The sequence below is a fragment of the Crocodylus siamensis genome, chromosome 2, assembly GCF_052110815.1.
Source record: "Crocodylus siamensis isolate JL-2025a chromosome 2, ASM5211081v1, whole genome shotgun sequence".
NCBI classification, from domain to species: domain Eukaryota; kingdom Metazoa; phylum Chordata; order Crocodylia; family Crocodylidae; genus Crocodylus; species Crocodylus siamensis.
Window position 1 is genome coordinate 202519418 of NC_143396.1, and position 17827 is coordinate 202537244.

Genomic DNA, 17827 nt, shown 5'->3' on the forward strand with positions numbered 1-17827 from the left:
TATACATTGGGCTTTCCATTTTGCCAAAATTTACCTTTAAGGTTATACACAGTAGGTAGAGCAGGGTCTCAGTTGCAAGATTTATATCTGGATCCAAGTTTTCAAAAGTGTAAAAGCATTGAAAACTGGTTTTCTGGTTACACCTGCATTTCTACTCCCTACAAATTACTGATTCAATGCTTTTCAGATCCATAGGTATTGGCCCATTTCCAAGAGCATGTAAACATTTTTTTCAGTAGACCGTTCCTATTTTTAGAAATGTGAGACCTATCAAGACATACTATGACTAACTTTTGCTTTCCCATTTTCTGAAAACAAATCCTTTTCACTCACCTTTAATGTAGAATACATGTACAGTAGGACAGTATACCACAGCATAAAACCACTAGTGGTCTTTATTAAAATGTTTACTGTTTATTTTATAGAGCAATACCATGTAGTTCTTAGAAAGCTGTTATCGTCTTTTTGAAAATCAGTGCAATGATTTGCAATCCTCTAGAAGCAATGGGCCTTTGTCTATCCATTTTGTATGAAGGCTGCAATTTCTGTGAACTCTCTGATGACAGAGCTCAACAATGACAGAGAAGCAGGTCAGTCTGGTTCTCAGGTACTCTATTATATACAAAGAAGTAAGGCCCCACCTAGTTTAGTTTCTACAGTGCATTCCTGAGGAGTGTGACACTGTCACATTTACAGTACCTTCATTCTACTATTTTCACTAAACTAATCGCACCTTCTGCTACAGCAGTATTTCAACGTCTACTTGCCTAGGCTGTGGAGGTAAGCAGATTTTTTAAAATGAATTTGAGTAAACAATCAAGGCTGCATTTGTTTTTTTCCCCAAAGATATTGGTTATAGAGACCTGGTAATGAAATTCTTAGAAATACTATCCACAGAAAGGAAAAAAAAAAGAGAAGATAAATCAGTTTGGTAATTCGAAGCTGTAACAAGAAATCCAAATAAAAATGCACTAACCGTATGGGATATGAAAATATTTCAGTGTAACTGAAACTTTGGTCAGAGTTGATTTTTCTGGTGTTAAGAAGCTGGTTGATTAAGAAAATTTGAATACAATAACATTCAATAATATTGACTTTAAAACAGCTTTTCCCAGTTTAAAATGTTGTCTTTGGTACTCTATATAATGTTTAGCATAAGCTCAGCATGCTCATTTTCTGTATGCAAAAATGTTGCTAAACTATAAATACATATGCTGAGTTTGCTATATTGAAGATACCTAGGAAACATAATAAGTGTTGTGTATAGTTGCCAGATATTCTCAAAAGAAAAAAAAGAGTAACTTGATTATAAAAGTGGTTTGTTTTAAGGGAAGGCAACTAATGAAAAAATATTTCTTAGTGAAAAACTGGCTAAAAACTGTTCAAATTAAAACAATTTTCTGCATCAATTAGGAGCGGGGTTGGAGTGTTCTTGCAGACCTGGGAAAGGGCAGCATGTGCCCCCAAACTTGTCAAGTTTCTCCCCCATCAATACAGTTGGTTCAGTAAAAGATATTATAAAAAAAACCCCAACCCCCTCCCCCAAATCCCATCCCCTTTGCCTTTTACACATTGATTAGTAATGTTTTAATCCTTGTAAGGCATCCTGATTAAGAAGAAAACATATATTTGGAACCGGACAAGGATAATGTTTAATTATTGAATTTCAGAAGAAAATGTATTACCTATGTTTACTTATTCATTTGCTTGTGGTTTGTTTGTTTTTTAAAGAGTATCAACAGTAAGCACAGCACAATAGGTATACACACAGGTTAAGTATAGACAGTCAAAAAGCCTGAGTCTGAATTGATTCAATCTAGACAGCTTCCTCTATGCTGTGTAGGTTGAACGAATAACCAACTGAACTGATATTCGGTTTCAATTGGGAAAGGTGGGGGAAGACTGTACTGACCGAGACCAGTATGCGGTGGGTGCTAGAGCAAGTCTCCCAATTTGCTGGCCATTGCCAGCCTAGCCAAATGTCCCGAAACCCCTGCTGACTCCCCACAGGGGATTAAGAAGCCCCCTGTCTGGGTGCTGGCCCACCTTGGGGGAGCCTCCTCCTCAAGAGTTTTCCCCCAGCTTGGGTTCCCTAGCCTAGGCAGCCCTGGGGAGTTGAGGAGAATTGCCCCCTATCCCTCTTCTGAGCTGCTGACTGCTTTAGCCACTGCCACAGGAGGGAGGGAGAAGTCCTCTGGGCTGGGTGCCTGCTTATGCAGCCCAGCATGGGGGTGTTGGGGAGCCCCTACTTTGGGGGGCTTTTCCTCACCTCAGCCCAGGGTCTCCCAGCCCCAGGCAGCCCCAGGGAGCTGAGGGGAATTCTTCCCCTCCCCAGCCCCAACCCCTTGCTTTAGCTGCTGCGAGTCTCAGGGATAGCTCAGGGAGCAGATGGAAATTCATTAGTTTTGCCTCAGACTCACAGAAGTTAAGGAAAAACTGGCTGTGGAGGACAGGAGAATTTCCCTCTGCTCGCTGAAGCTGCCTGAGACTAACGGGGGCTGAGCCAAGCAGCTCTGTGGTTTGGTTCAGGAGGGGGAGAATTCCCCTCAGTTCCTTGGGGCTGCCCTGGGCTGGGGGACCCTGGGTGGAGGTAGAGGGGAAGTCCCCTAAGGCAGGGGCCCCATGTTGCTTCATGCTGGACTTCAAGGACAGGCACCCAGCTGGGAGGACTTCTTCTCCCTTTCAGCAGCTGGGAAGAGGGAGGGGAGAGGGCTACCAGGGCCTGAAAAGCCCCCACCACAGGGGTTTTCCCTCCCCCCATATTCTGTGTAGACCCTGGGTAGGGTTGTCTGGGGGTCTGTTCCCCTGCCCCTCTGTCCCTATGGGCTGATGGATGCAGGCAGGAAGGCAGGCTAAGGAGCAGAGAAGCAAGGCAGTCCCTGCTCCACTGGAGCAGGCAGCATAGCCCAGGGCTGCAAAGCAGCCTGGGATGCTGGGGGACTGTGAGTTAACTTGAGCCAGGAAGGGATCTGGGACACAAGTTTCATAAACCAGTTTGACTTAAGTCTGATACTACATCCAAGCAGGTTTATCTTAAACCGGTTTGGGTCATTTTGAAAGTGGTTTATGTGCACCGAACTTCTGTTCTGTTACAAGTTTAAACCAGTTTCTGATCGCTTAAATTGGCTTATGCATAACTTCTGTCCCTAGCCACACTTTCCACTACAGAACACAAACAGAAATATGACAGATATGTGGTCACATAGCTATCAATTTCCTATAGGAATAAGAAAGCTTGACAAGAATTAGTAAGAAAAACAAATGGAATATGATTTTGTTAACATTGTGAATAAGAATGTGAACATATAGTTTTGAATATCACATTATTTCTAGTAATGTAACTGGGGGGACTGAAGCAGCAGCCCCTGGTGCCACCTTTGTTGGAAGCAGCAGCAAAAATAGCCACTACCACAGAAACAGCTGACCATGCTGTCCCCATCAGTTTGGTAGCAGCGGATGCTACCCTAGGTGTGGAGCTGCCTTGCTACACCTATCATTTCCCCATGAAACAGTAACTGAATGATTTCAATTCATCTGATAGGTCAGATTTGTATGTATAGCATCGGCTATTGACCAGTGTGAGTTTTGTATATAAATCTTTTCCTATACCCTCGCAAAAATTGGTTTGTGTTTCTCTAAAGAGTTCACCAAAAAAGAATCACTGAATTCATTCTATATATTAATAAAACAATTACTTGTCAGAAACCATTAGCCTGTCTTTATCTATAGCCCACTGGATAGAGTTAACCAACAGAAAAAAAAATGTTTAACTTAAACCAGAGAAATGGAAAGGAGACAAAAAAGTTAGGTAATAACAACAAGACATTTATCATAACAGTTGTGGGTAGAAGAGTAGTTCTAATGAAGACATTAATTTCAATAGGACAAGGACTTCTCCCTGCATATGCATACTTATATGCATGGGTATGAAGAGGAACTATTGCATACTCACAGTTTAAGAACTGCCCTTCAAAAGGTGGATAAAATAAAGACAGAACTTATAACTTTTATAAACAAAGAGTAAGTTTCTGTAGCCATTCTCTTAGATATGGACATTAAAGATAAAAATAATAAAAAGTATGATAGAAAGAGCTTGTCCAAAACCCATAAACAAATCCAAACTGGCAAACCATCTACATTAAATTAGGGATCTATATGTAATTTCATCAGTAAGGCCCAATCCTGCAATGATGAACCCCTGTGCACACAGATACTCACTGGCTTCCATGGACTCTATGCAGGCACTGTTATGCACATAATGGGAAAGAATTTGAGGCTATATCACCATTTTAACTGCAGTGTAGTGTAAACAAACTTAACACAGCTTTAAATTGTCTGGTTTGGGTACCGGAAGCATCTAGCCACATGCAGGCAACAAACCTCTTCCAAGCAGCAGGGTAAATACTGGGATGGTTAGCTTGTCTTGAGCTCCAAGCTGCCATGCTTCAACTTACATGAGTACCCAAGCAAGCTTGTTCCAAGCCAGCTTAGTTACCACTAAATTGCACTGCAGTGTTGATTAGCTGTAAGGGAGAAAGCCTGGCTGACGTGCGATTAACTTCACTTCATTGATATCAGTGGATTCACTACTTATTTGAATGGCTTCTGTGAGACCAGAAGCGGTAATAATTTTTCATTTATATTCAGTTCATACCTCTATTTGTCTATTAGTAGCTCAAGCAGATTAGAACATTTTTAGATTACAGCTAATTTTCTTTTATTCACACAGAAATCCACAGTACTGGGAGCATAATACCTGCTGTTGTACTGCAACAAGCATATAGTCATCTGTGAGGTCAATGAGTGTCTTTGGAGGACAACAGTGTTCTTCTGAGTTATGTGAACTTTAATGTTGTACTAAAAAAAGACCAGTTAATAATTAGATACTAAAGGTCTTCCAGAGAACACAGCTAAACATAGCCCCAGACTATTATAAATACACTTTGTGGTAAAGAGCTTTCATCCTTTTCCTCTCCCAGGAGGAAAATTAGAGAATTAAGGGGATTACAAAACACACTTTGTCCAGTAGAAATATGGACTCTCTGGAATTATGCAAGAGAAATGAATGGTGCAGTTAAAACAAACTGGTATTATTTCCCCTTAGTAGTTTCAAATTGCAGTCGAGGTGAAATGAGAAATATGACAAAACTCACTTTGTTCAACAAAGACCTGGCCACTGATACAAGGAAGGAAAGGTCATGGCAGCAAGTAAAAAAAATGGTACTTTTAAAATGAAAGTGAATATTTGGAAGTTTGGTAGATAATTAGTTACATTTTTTGTTTGTTATACTGTTCTGCAGTTACTACTGGGATTGGGGAAAAATGTCCCAATATCCAAGTATGATGGAAACAAAGCAATATTCATTGTAATAATGTACAGTATTTCATAGTCAGTTACAGCTTTTTGACTCAGCCTTTAAAAAATACCTCTAAGCTGAAAATTACATCACAGAAATTGAGTGTTTTTTTCTGTAGAGTATTAATAAAAGCAATGTTTTAGCTTTTAGCTGAAAAATATTAACTAGCACAAAACCTGTCTGCTGGATGACCAGCCTCTATTTGAGGAATGGTGAGTTTGCCAAACTAGAAAACATACTCACAAGCATATTAGACAAAATTCTATTCTATAAATCCACTCCTGTTGGACTAAATCATCTCACAAGATGTTAAATGATTGAGGGTGACACAGAATTGCTGGCTGAATTTAGTACATACTATTATAATCCCTTTGCTTTTTTCTCCTTATCCACAACTCTGTAATATAGAAAGGAACAAAAACCTTTATATATGAAAGGATAAAGAGCTGGGCAGTAGCTGTAGAGGGGTGAAAAGGAAGAAGCCACTAGTTCACATATGTCCTTCCCACAGGGCACAACTACATTGTGCAATTATGATGCATGAATAAACTGCTGAGCTTACTGCCTCAGAGTTCATTGTTCCCAGGCACACCGTTTGAACATGTACCTGGGAGCAATTAACTCTGGAGCAATAAGCTCCACCATTTATTCATGCACAGCACATGGAGCCAGGTCACAGTATCCCCAGCTGGCATGGGGCAATGGGGTCAGCCTGCAGCTGCTCCCCCAGCCCCTGCACTAATGCACTCTCATGCACCAGCCAGCCCCTTCAGCATCTACACATGTGCTGCGATGCAGTTTTTTACTCTGCAGCAGAATAGCACTTGTATTTACAAGTACTGCTGTGCTATGGAGTAAATTAGTTTAGGCTGGCCTAATAGGGGCACATGCAGGGGCAATGTGGATGGGGTGCATGGCGGTGTACCCCCTGCAAAAATGTGGTGCACCCCCTGCCAGTGGTACCTGTGGGTGGTCACTAACCCCTGGTCGGTGCTCATCATGCCTACCCCCCCTGCTGACAGCGCCACAGGCATCTGCGGGAGCTCTCTGCTCACCGCCACCACCACCGTGCTCCCACTACTGCTGGGCCCCCCCCGGGGGGGGGCACAGCTGTGCCAGGGACACGAATTGTTCATGGGCACATGTGTAGATGCAGAGACATTTACTGCACAACTAATTAGTCAACTGCACAGTAAACCAATAAATGTCTTATGCAAATGTGCTCACTGGCACCCAAATTGATGCTGAAGGTGGGACTTCACCTTATTTTGTCCTTTCTACAAGGGAGGATTGCACATAAATGATGCCTGGGGGCTATTGATAGTTTATCTTCTACTATTTATGAAAAGCTAAACAAGCACATGAGAGTGCATCTAAAATCTATGGAACTGTAGATCAGGAGCTTAACACACAAAAATCAGGACACAAAACATAGATTCTAGTTTAGCACAGAAGACCGACTACATTAAAACTCCACTAACTCTGTAGGCTAACTTGGCTATTAAACTGTCATCAGTCACCTGGTAGTAGCTGTATTTTTGTTATGTTTACCCCCACAAGGTGATAAAGACTGTAAGAGAAGTCCTCATCTTCTAAGACAAACTGTAACAATTGCATCTGTTTGAAGCCCCAGATAGGGGTGGAAAATGTTTGCCAGTAGGAGGGCCACTTACAGTTCTGGACTGACTCTCAGATTTGGAATTTGTTTTGGCTAATTTGGCTTGGAATATGGAAAATTAAAAAAAACCAAACCTCAACTTATGAGCTAGATACAGCTCTTATTTCCTGCATATGGCTAGAGTGCTTCTACCTAACTAGAAATCACCAGATACTTGGAAGTGTACCACTTAGGTGAGGCATCTGGGAAAGTAAGCAAATAGCATATACTTAATTTATTCAGGAGTTTAGAATAGATGACCTCTGAGGTCTCTTTTGTACCCTATGATTCCATGATACTATTATTAAGTTCTCAAAAAAACTGAGCTTTACCATTATGAATCTCTACTTCATAGTATGTTGATAGAAACTTAACATATCTAGGTCTTTAATTGTTCTTCCCTCCTTCCCATAACTAATAATTTATACAACTTAACTTCTTTTAGGCTACTTCCTCCATAAAGAAAGAAACCTTGAAAGTCAGTACTATGCAGACTTCCTGTGGAATTATATTTATTTTGCTGCTGGCTAGTTTACAAGGGAGCAGAAGCAATGGTAACAGCACTACATCCAATATCTCATCCACAACTAAAGCTCCACCTACAACACAGGGAACTTTAAACAAGACTAGACCTCCTGGAACTACTGATAACACTCTTCCTGTTGTGCACCATACAACATCACCTACCACCAATGAAAATGCAGTGATGAGAAATACCATAGCAGAGAACAACACTCAAAGCAACAGCAGAGCTCAGAATATGACTACTGGAATCAGTCTATTTTCTACTCTGCATGTAATGGAGACCACAAGAAATAGCACAAGTATCTCTGTAACAAACTCCAACAGAATTTTATCATCTTCAGCAACATCTAGAACTCTTAATAATACAATGACTGCAAGTACCATACATATAACTGGCAATGAATCACCAAAAACAACAAACCACTTCATTCCAGTCACTTACAACCTCAGTTCTACTACAGTACTCTCCACCAAACACCCTCTAGTGAACCCAACAGAACCAATTCCTACTAATGGTTCACCAACTACATTATCTACTTCAAAGAGTGACCATCCCACAATAGACTTCAAAACAATTTCACATGCTACAAGTATACATCAGAATTTGACCAACAGTTCTACTGTTTCATCATATCCAAAAGAAACCAGTAAAGGCAGAGGTTTGATTACAGTTAAATAATGTAACATAATTATAATACTGACAACTGAAATTTTTTTACCTTATTTGGGAGAATAATATATGAACTTTTTCAGATAAAACTTGAATTTACCTGAAATGTTTTGAAATCCCCCATTCCCCGCCCCCCACCCTGAGATAACTTTTACGAAGAATTTAAGAAGAATGCAGTGCATTTGAAAGCTTTTCCAGGTCTATCCCATCCTTGAAGTTGGGTCAATAAAAGACATTGCCCACAAAAATCCTTGCCTCTAACATAATGTTCACACATTTCTGCATTTCCAGGTTTCAGTGAAGCTGCAGACTAATATTAAAGCATTTACTTTGATTTCAACATAAAGTTAAGTCCTATGCAACAAATTTTAACTGCAAAGCTGAGGATAACATTCAGTGGTGAATTCTAATGCAATAAAAAAAGCATCAATCATTACAATGAAATCAAAGTCCCCTACCAAGATAAGAGACACACAGTGGCAGACATTGTCCATAGATGTAGGAAGAAATATTTCCAAAGAGCTCTAAAATAAAACTGATGAAGGGTAAGAGAAAGGGAAATATCTCCAATACAGATCTGGAATTGAGGCATAAAGGCATAACTCGGGCTACTGTGCACTCATTTAGTACTTGTTTATATAAACATTACTGTCCAGTAATGATGGTGCAGTCAGTATCTCATGTAGACATGGCCACAAGAGTCTAGAAAACTTGTGACCAAAGTCTCAATTTATAAAATTATATTATTTTATTATTATCTAGTCTGGGGAAACAATAGACTACAATCCAAGACAGTACTTTTCTATTATAATTCAGATTTTATAAAGGTAAATTTTGTTAGCCGAAGAACTGAAAAAAGTAAAGTCAATTTTTTTAAGATTTCTAAATCTAAACAGCCAAAAATTGAGATGCCTAAAATAATAGAGTATATTTGTAAAGATAAGGTTAAGTACATAATATATCAGAGGATAGTGCATTCACTTATAGCTACACCAACTGACTGGAAATCACAACTTCTCGATTCTTTTCCCAGCTGTCAGTCAAATTCGTGTCTGACCACGAACTTTTGTGTGTCACAATTGACTCTAGGAATAGTTCTAAATTCAAGAGGTTACTGAGAGGCTGACTTAACCATTTTCTACTAAATGCTTTGAGTTCATGAAAGGAGGTGAATGGATGTGTATTTCATGTCACCAGGCATCCAGATTCTGCCCTTTTATTAGACATCTAAACAAACCTAGGTGCTTCAGTGCAATTCTATTTCATCCTGTTCAAGTCCCTGAAAATATTTTTTTAACACACCATTATCTTACTCTTGCTGAGAGCAGCCTCCTAAAATTATCATCAGTATGCTAGGTCCATTTGCAAAAATGCCTGCAAGATTACTCTTCACAGTTGCTCATCAGCTCTGAAACTCCCACCCACTTGAGACCCATGAGAGCCCAAACCCAGACATCTTTTGGAAGTTTTGTACAACCTTTCTATTTCATCAGACATTTATCAAGCAAACCTTTGATAAGATGCTATTTAGGCGGTTTCTGTTTCATTTTTATATTTTAGAAAGGTCTTCTTTGTTCTCTCATTGCTCTCCTGTTTTCAACTTATTATGTTCTCTCATTGTAAGCTTCCCTGAGCTTTACTGGCAAGGATGGCATAAAATCAAATAAATAAAGTAACAGGGGAGGAAGAAAGACTTTTAAAAACCTGTATTATAAAAATGTAAAGCCAAAAGTAAAGATAGAAAAGTATATGACCACACCAGGGCCCAGGCATGAAACTCTTGTAACAAAAAGCCATTATCCAAGAGACTGAAAACCCCTCCCCCCAAATACCCTTTCTTTAGGTCTAGACATCTATCCTCTGTCATGCAGACATGACCCCCTCAACTGCACAGCACAACACAAACTGGGCCACATTCTGTTGTAAGCTGAAGTGTCCAAACCCAAAGAAGACACATGTCTGGACCATGAACTGGAAGATTTGGAAGGTGCCATCCAAGCCAGCCCAAGAGCCAGCCCTTTGGAGTCACTAAAAAAAGACTGACACACAAAAAAAACAGCAAGAAGGAAGACTCACTCACCTTTGCATCCACTGTTTCTCAGGGACTTTAGCAGGAGCTAAGCACCTAAGTTCCTTTTGGGTCTAATAAGTGAAACAGAAACTGGTCCTACGTCCTCACCTGATATAAAAGTGCATCTGAAAAACTAGCCAATCCATTTGTAATTTCTGTTTCAATTAATTTCTCTCTCTCTCCACTCTCCAGAGAAACACTACAATGGAGAAATAGTATTTGGTGCCACTGTAGGAACCTTTCTGGGATTTGCACTAATTGGTCTAATTGGATATGTTATGTGTAGGAAGAGAAAGTCTGAACCATTTTGCCATCAACGACTTTATGATGATACAAGGAGTGATCCAGGTAAAGATAATGACAAATATTTTGAAAATGAGGGACTTCCTATATCTGCACATAGGTCTTACAGCGATACATTGTCTCATTTACATTATGTAAGTTATAATTTTTACTTCAGTGGCATTGAGATTTCACTAAGAGATTTTCTTATGTATTAATTTATTAAAAATTGGAACAGGGTTTTCTTTTTTTCTTAAACTTGAGTACTATCAGAAATGCACAGCCTAGCTTTCAATAATGTTGCTAAAAACCTTATTGAAGTTAAAAAAATGTACAGCATTCTCACACTGTTCACTAAGGGTTAAGAAGTGTTATGTTTTAAACAATGAGCCTTTTCAAGTGTTAGATACTCACTTAATACAGATGTTAACAGAAAAAGAAAAAAAAAGGGTCAGGTTCAACATTTCTGTAAATCACTTGATCTCTAGGCTTTCGGTAAAGCTAAACCTGTTTAGACCAGCTCAGAATCTGTTCCAGAGAGCTTTTAAAAATCTGACTAAAAATAAACTTTCTGCCTCTCAGTTTATCATATTTAATCTCCTTTGTATCTATGCAGTAGTCCTATGAATTTTTAAGTCAAAGTTTTGCAAGAAAATCAGGATTTTTATAAACAGGTAAAACAAACAATGCCTCCCCTCTCCGTCAAACCTTCCCCTTAAGGAAACAATGTTCAAAATGAAAAAAGAGAAAACCCTTTCTGCACCTTTTTATAAATCATAATACAAAGCTTATGATTTGATTTTCAAATTGTAGGTTTCTAGTAAAAGTTTGAACTCTTCACTTGATTTTTCCCTAGTATTTTCAATGCACTCCTGGGACCCAGAACTAGCAGCACTGAAGTATCAACAAATAAGAGCTGTATTTCTGGCTGTTCTAAAATGATGGAGCATCAGAAAATTTCATCCTGAATCCTATCCTCACAAGACAGTGAACTTTTGCATCTTGGATAACTGGTGTAGTTTAAATAGTGTATAAATTTTAAATGTTCATCCAAACTAAACCTAGGAGTGTAAACTTTGAATCACATGCCACCACTTAAAAGTATTATTAATACAGTATTTATGGACAAGTTCCTTTTGTGCACCCAGTTTCAACCATATGCAGTGGAGAACAAGAGGCTGCTATAGACCTCTGGTTTTCTCTGATCCCACTCTAGATTATTCCCTAATTTGTGCCAGCTGGTAAGAATTCCCAGTACTTATCTATTAGTTGGAGAGAGGCCCAGAGCATCCAGGGTCTAATGCTTAAGTAGGTTAAGAAACCAGCTCTTTCAGCTCTATACCTATTTAATAGTCCTTCTAGGTGAGAGAATCCCAAACCAAAGGATTAACATCAGCATCCAGAGAAGTTAAAAAGGCAGGCCAAGTAAGAAAATAATTGTATAAATTCCATGTGATATAGAACAAATGTTCCCTTTATTTAAAATTAGAGCCAATAGGTACACTAATATCTTATAAGATTATCAGCACCACTAAAGTTAATATTTACTCATTAACCTTCCACTATTGGAATGATACATATTGTTACTAATTTTTACAAACCCTGACTGAATAAAATACAAGTATATTTGTATGAGGAGAAAATTAAGGACAAGGTAGGTCTATTGGCATGAACTGACAACACACATATACATATATGTAGATATATAGATATCATGGTTCCCTTCCCAAATTTCCCTCACTATATTTTTAAAACTTCTTTCAATACTTTAAGGGTCATGTTCGCATGTACACCTAATGAAAGGAGAATGTTAACTGGAAAATCCACCACTACGTTGCCCTTTTATATTGATCAAAATACAGGGCACAGGATATTGGCTACTACTATAGTGACAATACAGATTTTTTATGTATATCCTGTTTTGTGCATCTTATTACTAAGGATATAATGAATTTTACCAGAATGATGCACTCAGTAGGCACAAAGCTATATAACTAAAAAAGTAATACTACAGTAAGGATTAAACACAAACAAGATTTTACCAGACTATACAATTACAAATGTTGTATTAAGTTGTTACAGAAACACGTATCTGTGGATGTTAAAACAATCTAGTAAAAATTCACAAGGTTTTCTGAAGTGTACCTACCAATTTTTTGATTGAACAAAATGTAAAACATACATTTTGTATTTTAAATATTTTCCTAACACTACAGAAACTGAGATAGAAGAATTTTAATATACTATTGCATAGTATGAGGACCAGTTTTGATTTCAACTACTCATATATCATTTTTGTGTCTTTCTTAGAGTTATAAATAAGTCTGTGAACCGTAAATCTTTTCAGTAAACAAGAGAGAAATTCTTTCTTAAATTAAGAAAGTAAAGGTAATATTGCAGTAAAACACCAGATGCATAATCACAATATTTGGGTTGTATTTTTATCTCTACACACGTTTCCTCAGTTTGATCATGAGTAAGTCACTTGAGACCTGAAGCAAAGCCCACTGACTTATATGGAACAATATTCATTGTTCTTCAACTTCAGTGCACTTTTAATAGGGTTTTTAGTTTCTCAGGCTCAGCTCTCTAGCTGTTAAAAAAAAAAAAGAGAGAGATAACAAGACTTTCATTCCCCAGAGACTTTACAAAATGCAAGCTAACATTCTGAGAAACTTTGGGGTAAGCACCATAAAAACATCCATAATGATCAAAATGTCCTTTTCCCCCCCTAGTTCTCCGATTAGATAATTCACCTGGATCTTATGATCTGAACTTTGGAGATCTGTCCTACTACAATCCCTCCACCACAATGTCAGAAGGACAGGACAGCAGAGGGAGATTAGATGACAGCATTCCAATGAATGACATGGCTTCATCTCAACCTTCAATGTAAAATCACAGATGCTGGTTTCAGATTACAAATTCATCTGAGTCTTATTTCTTCAACATTTCTCTGTCAGTATTTTTCAGGTTTATCTTTCCTTCAATAATCTTATGGCTGTGTTAGCATTCAAGGGTTTGGATAATGTATCGGAAATTATAAGATAAATTGAGACACAGTAGATATAAACGGTGCTGGAGCATCACTGTACCTGTTTGTAATAAACTTAATTTACTGCTCAGACTTGCATCCTTCTTTGAACACATTTTGCCTTCTTTTAGGTTACAATATTAGCAATCTCCACACAAGAAAAATTATTTCAGTTACACTTGTGCAATCTCCTTGGCTTCAGTCAAGGTTGTAAACATGTAACAGAGCAAAATTCAACCAAAGTGCTAAAAGCTATCTTGACTATTTTGATGAAAGGTCACTTTGTCCAAATGTCATTTTCACTGGATCAGTGACACAAGAGATTTCCTTCCCCCACACTCTATATTTGCATCTTCCAGAGAAAATAAATTGTAAGGGATTGGTTTTAACTACATTAATTGTGGCTTGTAGTTTGTCAGAGCAAAGTGAATTTTTGCTGAAAAATGAAACATAGTAAGTATTTGCTAATATTGATATAGTTAAAAATACTATAGAAAGGAGGCCGAATGAATGAAGAGGAATGCTGTTACTTCTCTGTATCAGCCAGTCCATTGTCTGCATTGCAGATTAAGAGCTGAAGAAGTGATGCAGTACATATTCTGATGGGCTACATGAAAGGAATAATTACCTCCAGATGGAAGGAAATAGATTTCCTTTGGGAAGAAAGCACAAAAGAATCCAGAGAAGTGTGCTGGTTTCATTCAGTGTCTATAAAATCATAGTGATGTAATGAAAAGACATAGTACAGTTTATCTATTTATATCCAGCCCTAAGATCTTTAAATATCTAAAAAACTATAGGAAAGCAGAACATTACCAGTAAGAACCACAGGATGATTAAATTCTCAAAGATTAAGGGTCCAAATGCGGACATGCTCCTGATTGTAGATCTTTTAACATGTATCATTTAGCATGTATGTGAGCCAAGTCAAAAGAGCTATATCCATAAGCACCCCCTGAGAATATTACCATGCATATTACAAGAAAACAAGGCTACTGAGTCAGATTGTGTTCATCACAGACAGATGAAGTTTTGGATTTGCACTCAGCGCACTGGTAAACTCTGACTATTGGAAAATGAAATTAAAGTCTTCATCATAATGCTGGATCTTCCATGAAACCACAACAGTCAGGAGACTGGTCATGAACAGAAACGGATTTTCCTCTTTATGCCATCTATATTATTCTAGCCTATATCAAGCATCACAGGGAGCAAGAGTTAAAAAGGGGTGTCTCAAGAAGCTACTAGTGTTTCCATAGCAGAGAAAATTTCCTTAGAATTGGGGGAGGATCCAGAATAGCTCAAGTGGATTTTTTTTCCCTTACTTTGAATGCTGGTGCTGAACAAACTGTCCCAAGTACCACATGAATGACAGAAAGAACTGAAGAGGGCACCACGTGCCTACAAGTAGAAGGATGAAGCTTATGACTACTAAGGATAAAAGGTACTTAGATAGTTATGTAACCAAATAATCATTGGAACCATTCCACTGTGAGCCTACAGCAGCAAGATGTAGAGTCAACAGACAACTGGCACTGCTGCAAACACTGTAAGCGTGCACACTGCAGGACTATACACCCAGAGATTATCTCAATTTTGTATTTAAGTTGCTTGTCTATTTGTTTCTGCCAAATGGGATATCACTATAAAATTATCTTCAGATAAGATCCACATTTTGTCTCTGTAAGTTACCCACTATGAGTGGATTCTTCTAAAATTACAGCTACACGGCATAAAACACAGATTTACAACATTATTTCTAGAGGTGCACCGATACATTGGTCCAACTTCGGATCAGCACTGACTAAGAAAATTCACTGTATCGGAAATCTTTTTTTGCTTGATGTTGCCGATAACATGGCCAATAAATGCCTCGTGCATGCACGCAGCCACAGCACAGCTTGTTGGTGGTGAGGAGCACAGCCTGGCAGCTTGGAAAGTTGCATCGAGCTGGTAAGTCTGTTGTGGTGGAAGGGGAGGGGGGAGAAAAGAGGTGTAAGGAGGGGCAAATCAAGGCCCCCACAGTGAGAGAGGGAGTGGGGCTGGGGCAGGTGCTGCCCAGCCAGCATAGGGCTGGGCATGGGATGGAGCTACGGCTCATCCAGGGTGCATGGGGAGAGGGTGGGCTTCCACTGCAGGCTGGAGCTGTGCCAGGGTCTTCCTAGTGGGGGCTGGGTTGGGCTGCACTTGGGGCGGGTGGTGCCAGCACTGGGAGGGAGGGTTGGGGGGACTACAGTGTATTTTTGGGTGACTGCAGCATCCTGTGTAGCCCCCCTTCCAGTGCCACCACGGCCTTCCCTGAGCACAGCCTGGCCCAGCCCGCCACCAGGAAGAGCCCAGCACAGCCACAGTCCCAGCCGACAGCAGCAGCCCACTCCTGCACTCTACAGATTCGGGTGCACATATCCCCTATGCCCTCCTGGAGTGCATGCAGCAGCAGGAGCCACTCCCTCTCTTCTCACACCCTCTGGATGAGCCGGAGCTCTGTCCTATGCCCTGCTCCACCCTGACTGGGCAGTGCCTGCCCCAGCCCCATGTTCTCCCTTACCACAGGGGCCTCGATCTATCCCCCCACACCCTCCCCTCCCCCCTCCCCTTCCACCACAACAGACTTACCAGTCACTGCTCTTCAAGCTGCTGGGCTGTGTGTCAGAAATCAGATCAGTATCAGCCAATATACCTCCTTAAAATTAGCTATTGTTATCAGTCCCAAAAACCTCTATTAGTGTACCCCTACTTATTTCCTTTTCTGGTCACTGTTTGGCACAAAAGTCAGTTTGGTATATTTTCAATCTTCCAGCAGTACAAACATTCATTTAAAATATCAACACACTGATATTTGCCAAAATCATAATCTTAAAATTATTAAAGTAAAATTGAATGGTCATCTATAGAAAAGCAAGTGAACTACATGTAAAGAAATAAAATTGACTTACCCCATATTGCCATAAAAATAGCAAAGAAGACAGTCCCTCCATTATCAAACAAATGTGTAACCTAAGGAGAAAGTAAAATACAGCATGAAAAATATACAGTAATGCCACTTCATATTTATTTAATAACTTTGGGCCCTAAAGTTCTATGAAGTGCATCACAAGTTTTAAAACTAAAAATAGAGATATCCTAATAGGTCCCCAATGCAGAGAACATTGCATAGTATATATACAGAATACCATTCAGTGTCAAAATCCTGGCCCAGAACTAAATAATCTTTGATAGAAAATGTTAGTCTGCTCTTCCCGGGAGTATCACCTTACCCAACTCTAACTTGTCTAAAATACTATGCCAAAAATGTGCTGCTTTTGCCAGGCACTCTCACTGCATCTTGCCAGTTTTCAAATTCCTTCACAATTTTCTCTTACCTTCTGCATGAAATAGAAACTCATTTTCCTGGACTAAACAATTAAAATCGTACTTCCTTGCTTTTACTTCCTTATTTTTTTCCTTCTCCCTAAGCACCCCTTTCTTTCCATTTACCTATTCATTTTAGTGGCGATTGCTATATACCCAAATCCTTTCCCTCATTTGCTTTGCTAGGCATGAGGTGCAGTCCCTCCAAATCATTCTTGAAAATGTCCTCTCTTTCCTTTTGTTCTTAAAACCTAGACTCCTCAAAATGAAGACCCTACTCCTGCAATACAATACAGAAATTTGAAATTGAGAAATCATGTGATCACAGTACTAAAGTATGCATTAGCTTCCATTTCTTGATTGCTTTGCCATTTTTTGCACCCTATACCAGATCATCATCATGAAGTGTATATTCTCCAGGGTGCGGTATTCATTTTAGCTGCAAAGTCCAGATCTCTTTTGAGGTGGCAGTAATTATTTTTTTCATATCTACATATTTAAGTACCAAATGGAGCAGTTTATGTCCCATTTTTAAAAACTATCCAGTATGTAACATCACTATGTACATTTTATTCACCAGGAAACTAGTCAGTTCATCAGGAAACAGTCACTCTTTTTCATGGTATTTTTCAGCAGTGACTGTGAACAAGCCACACACCAACAGCAATAAGAAAGAATTATGTATGCAACTGAAATTAGAAGGGTATTGAAACTATAAGTAGGTAGGAAACTGCCAGTGACAGACTTTAGCCAGGAGTGTCTATAAATTTGGGAACAGTCTAGAAAATAAAAAAATAAATAAAAAGAGTGAATAAAGCTTGTCTTTAATATCTGTTAGGAAAAAAAAAAGATCTGTCCATAAAAAAAATAAGAAATCATG

General features: G+C 39.0%; 2 protein-coding genes across 4 annotated transcripts in view; one reads left to right on the plus strand and one right to left on the minus strand.

Moving 5' to 3' along the window:
• Positions 1 to 17827, minus strand: part of ANO3 (anoctamin 3) — a 293639-nt gene that overhangs the window by 38100 nt on the left and 237712 nt on the right. For all 3 annotated transcript variants that reach the window (XM_090032834.1, XM_090032833.1, XM_090032832.1), the window contains one exon: positions 16533 to 16593. In XM_090032834.1, the coding sequence (XP_089888960.1) occupies positions 16533 to 16593 (61 nt within the window). The remainder of the gene's footprint in view (positions 1 to 16532; positions 16594 to 17827) is intronic.
• MUC15 (mucin 15, cell surface associated) lies at positions 664 to 15263 on the plus strand. The gene is made up of 4 exons (XM_090032831.1): positions 664 to 780; positions 7460 to 8198; positions 10473 to 10628; positions 13298 to 15263. The coding sequence occupies exons 2-4, from the start codon at positions 7502 to 7504 to the stop codon at positions 13456 to 13458; spliced, it is 1014 nt and encodes a 337-aa protein (XP_089888957.1). The 5' UTR covers positions 664 to 780; positions 7460 to 7501; the 3' UTR covers positions 13459 to 15263.

Coding starts and splice junctions, on each gene's coding strand:
- MUC15 (XM_090032831.1), top strand. CDS start 7,502: ATGCAGACTTCCTGTGGAATTATATTTATTTTGCTGCTGGCTAGTTTA. Junction 8,199..10,472: donor AGAAACCAGTAAAGGCAGAG/GTTTGATTACAG, acceptor TCCACTCTCCAG/AGAAACACTACAATGGAGAA. Junction 10,629..13,297: donor TGATACAAGGAGTGATCCAG/GTAAAGATAATG, acceptor TTCCCCCCCTAG/TTCTCCGATTAGATAATTCA.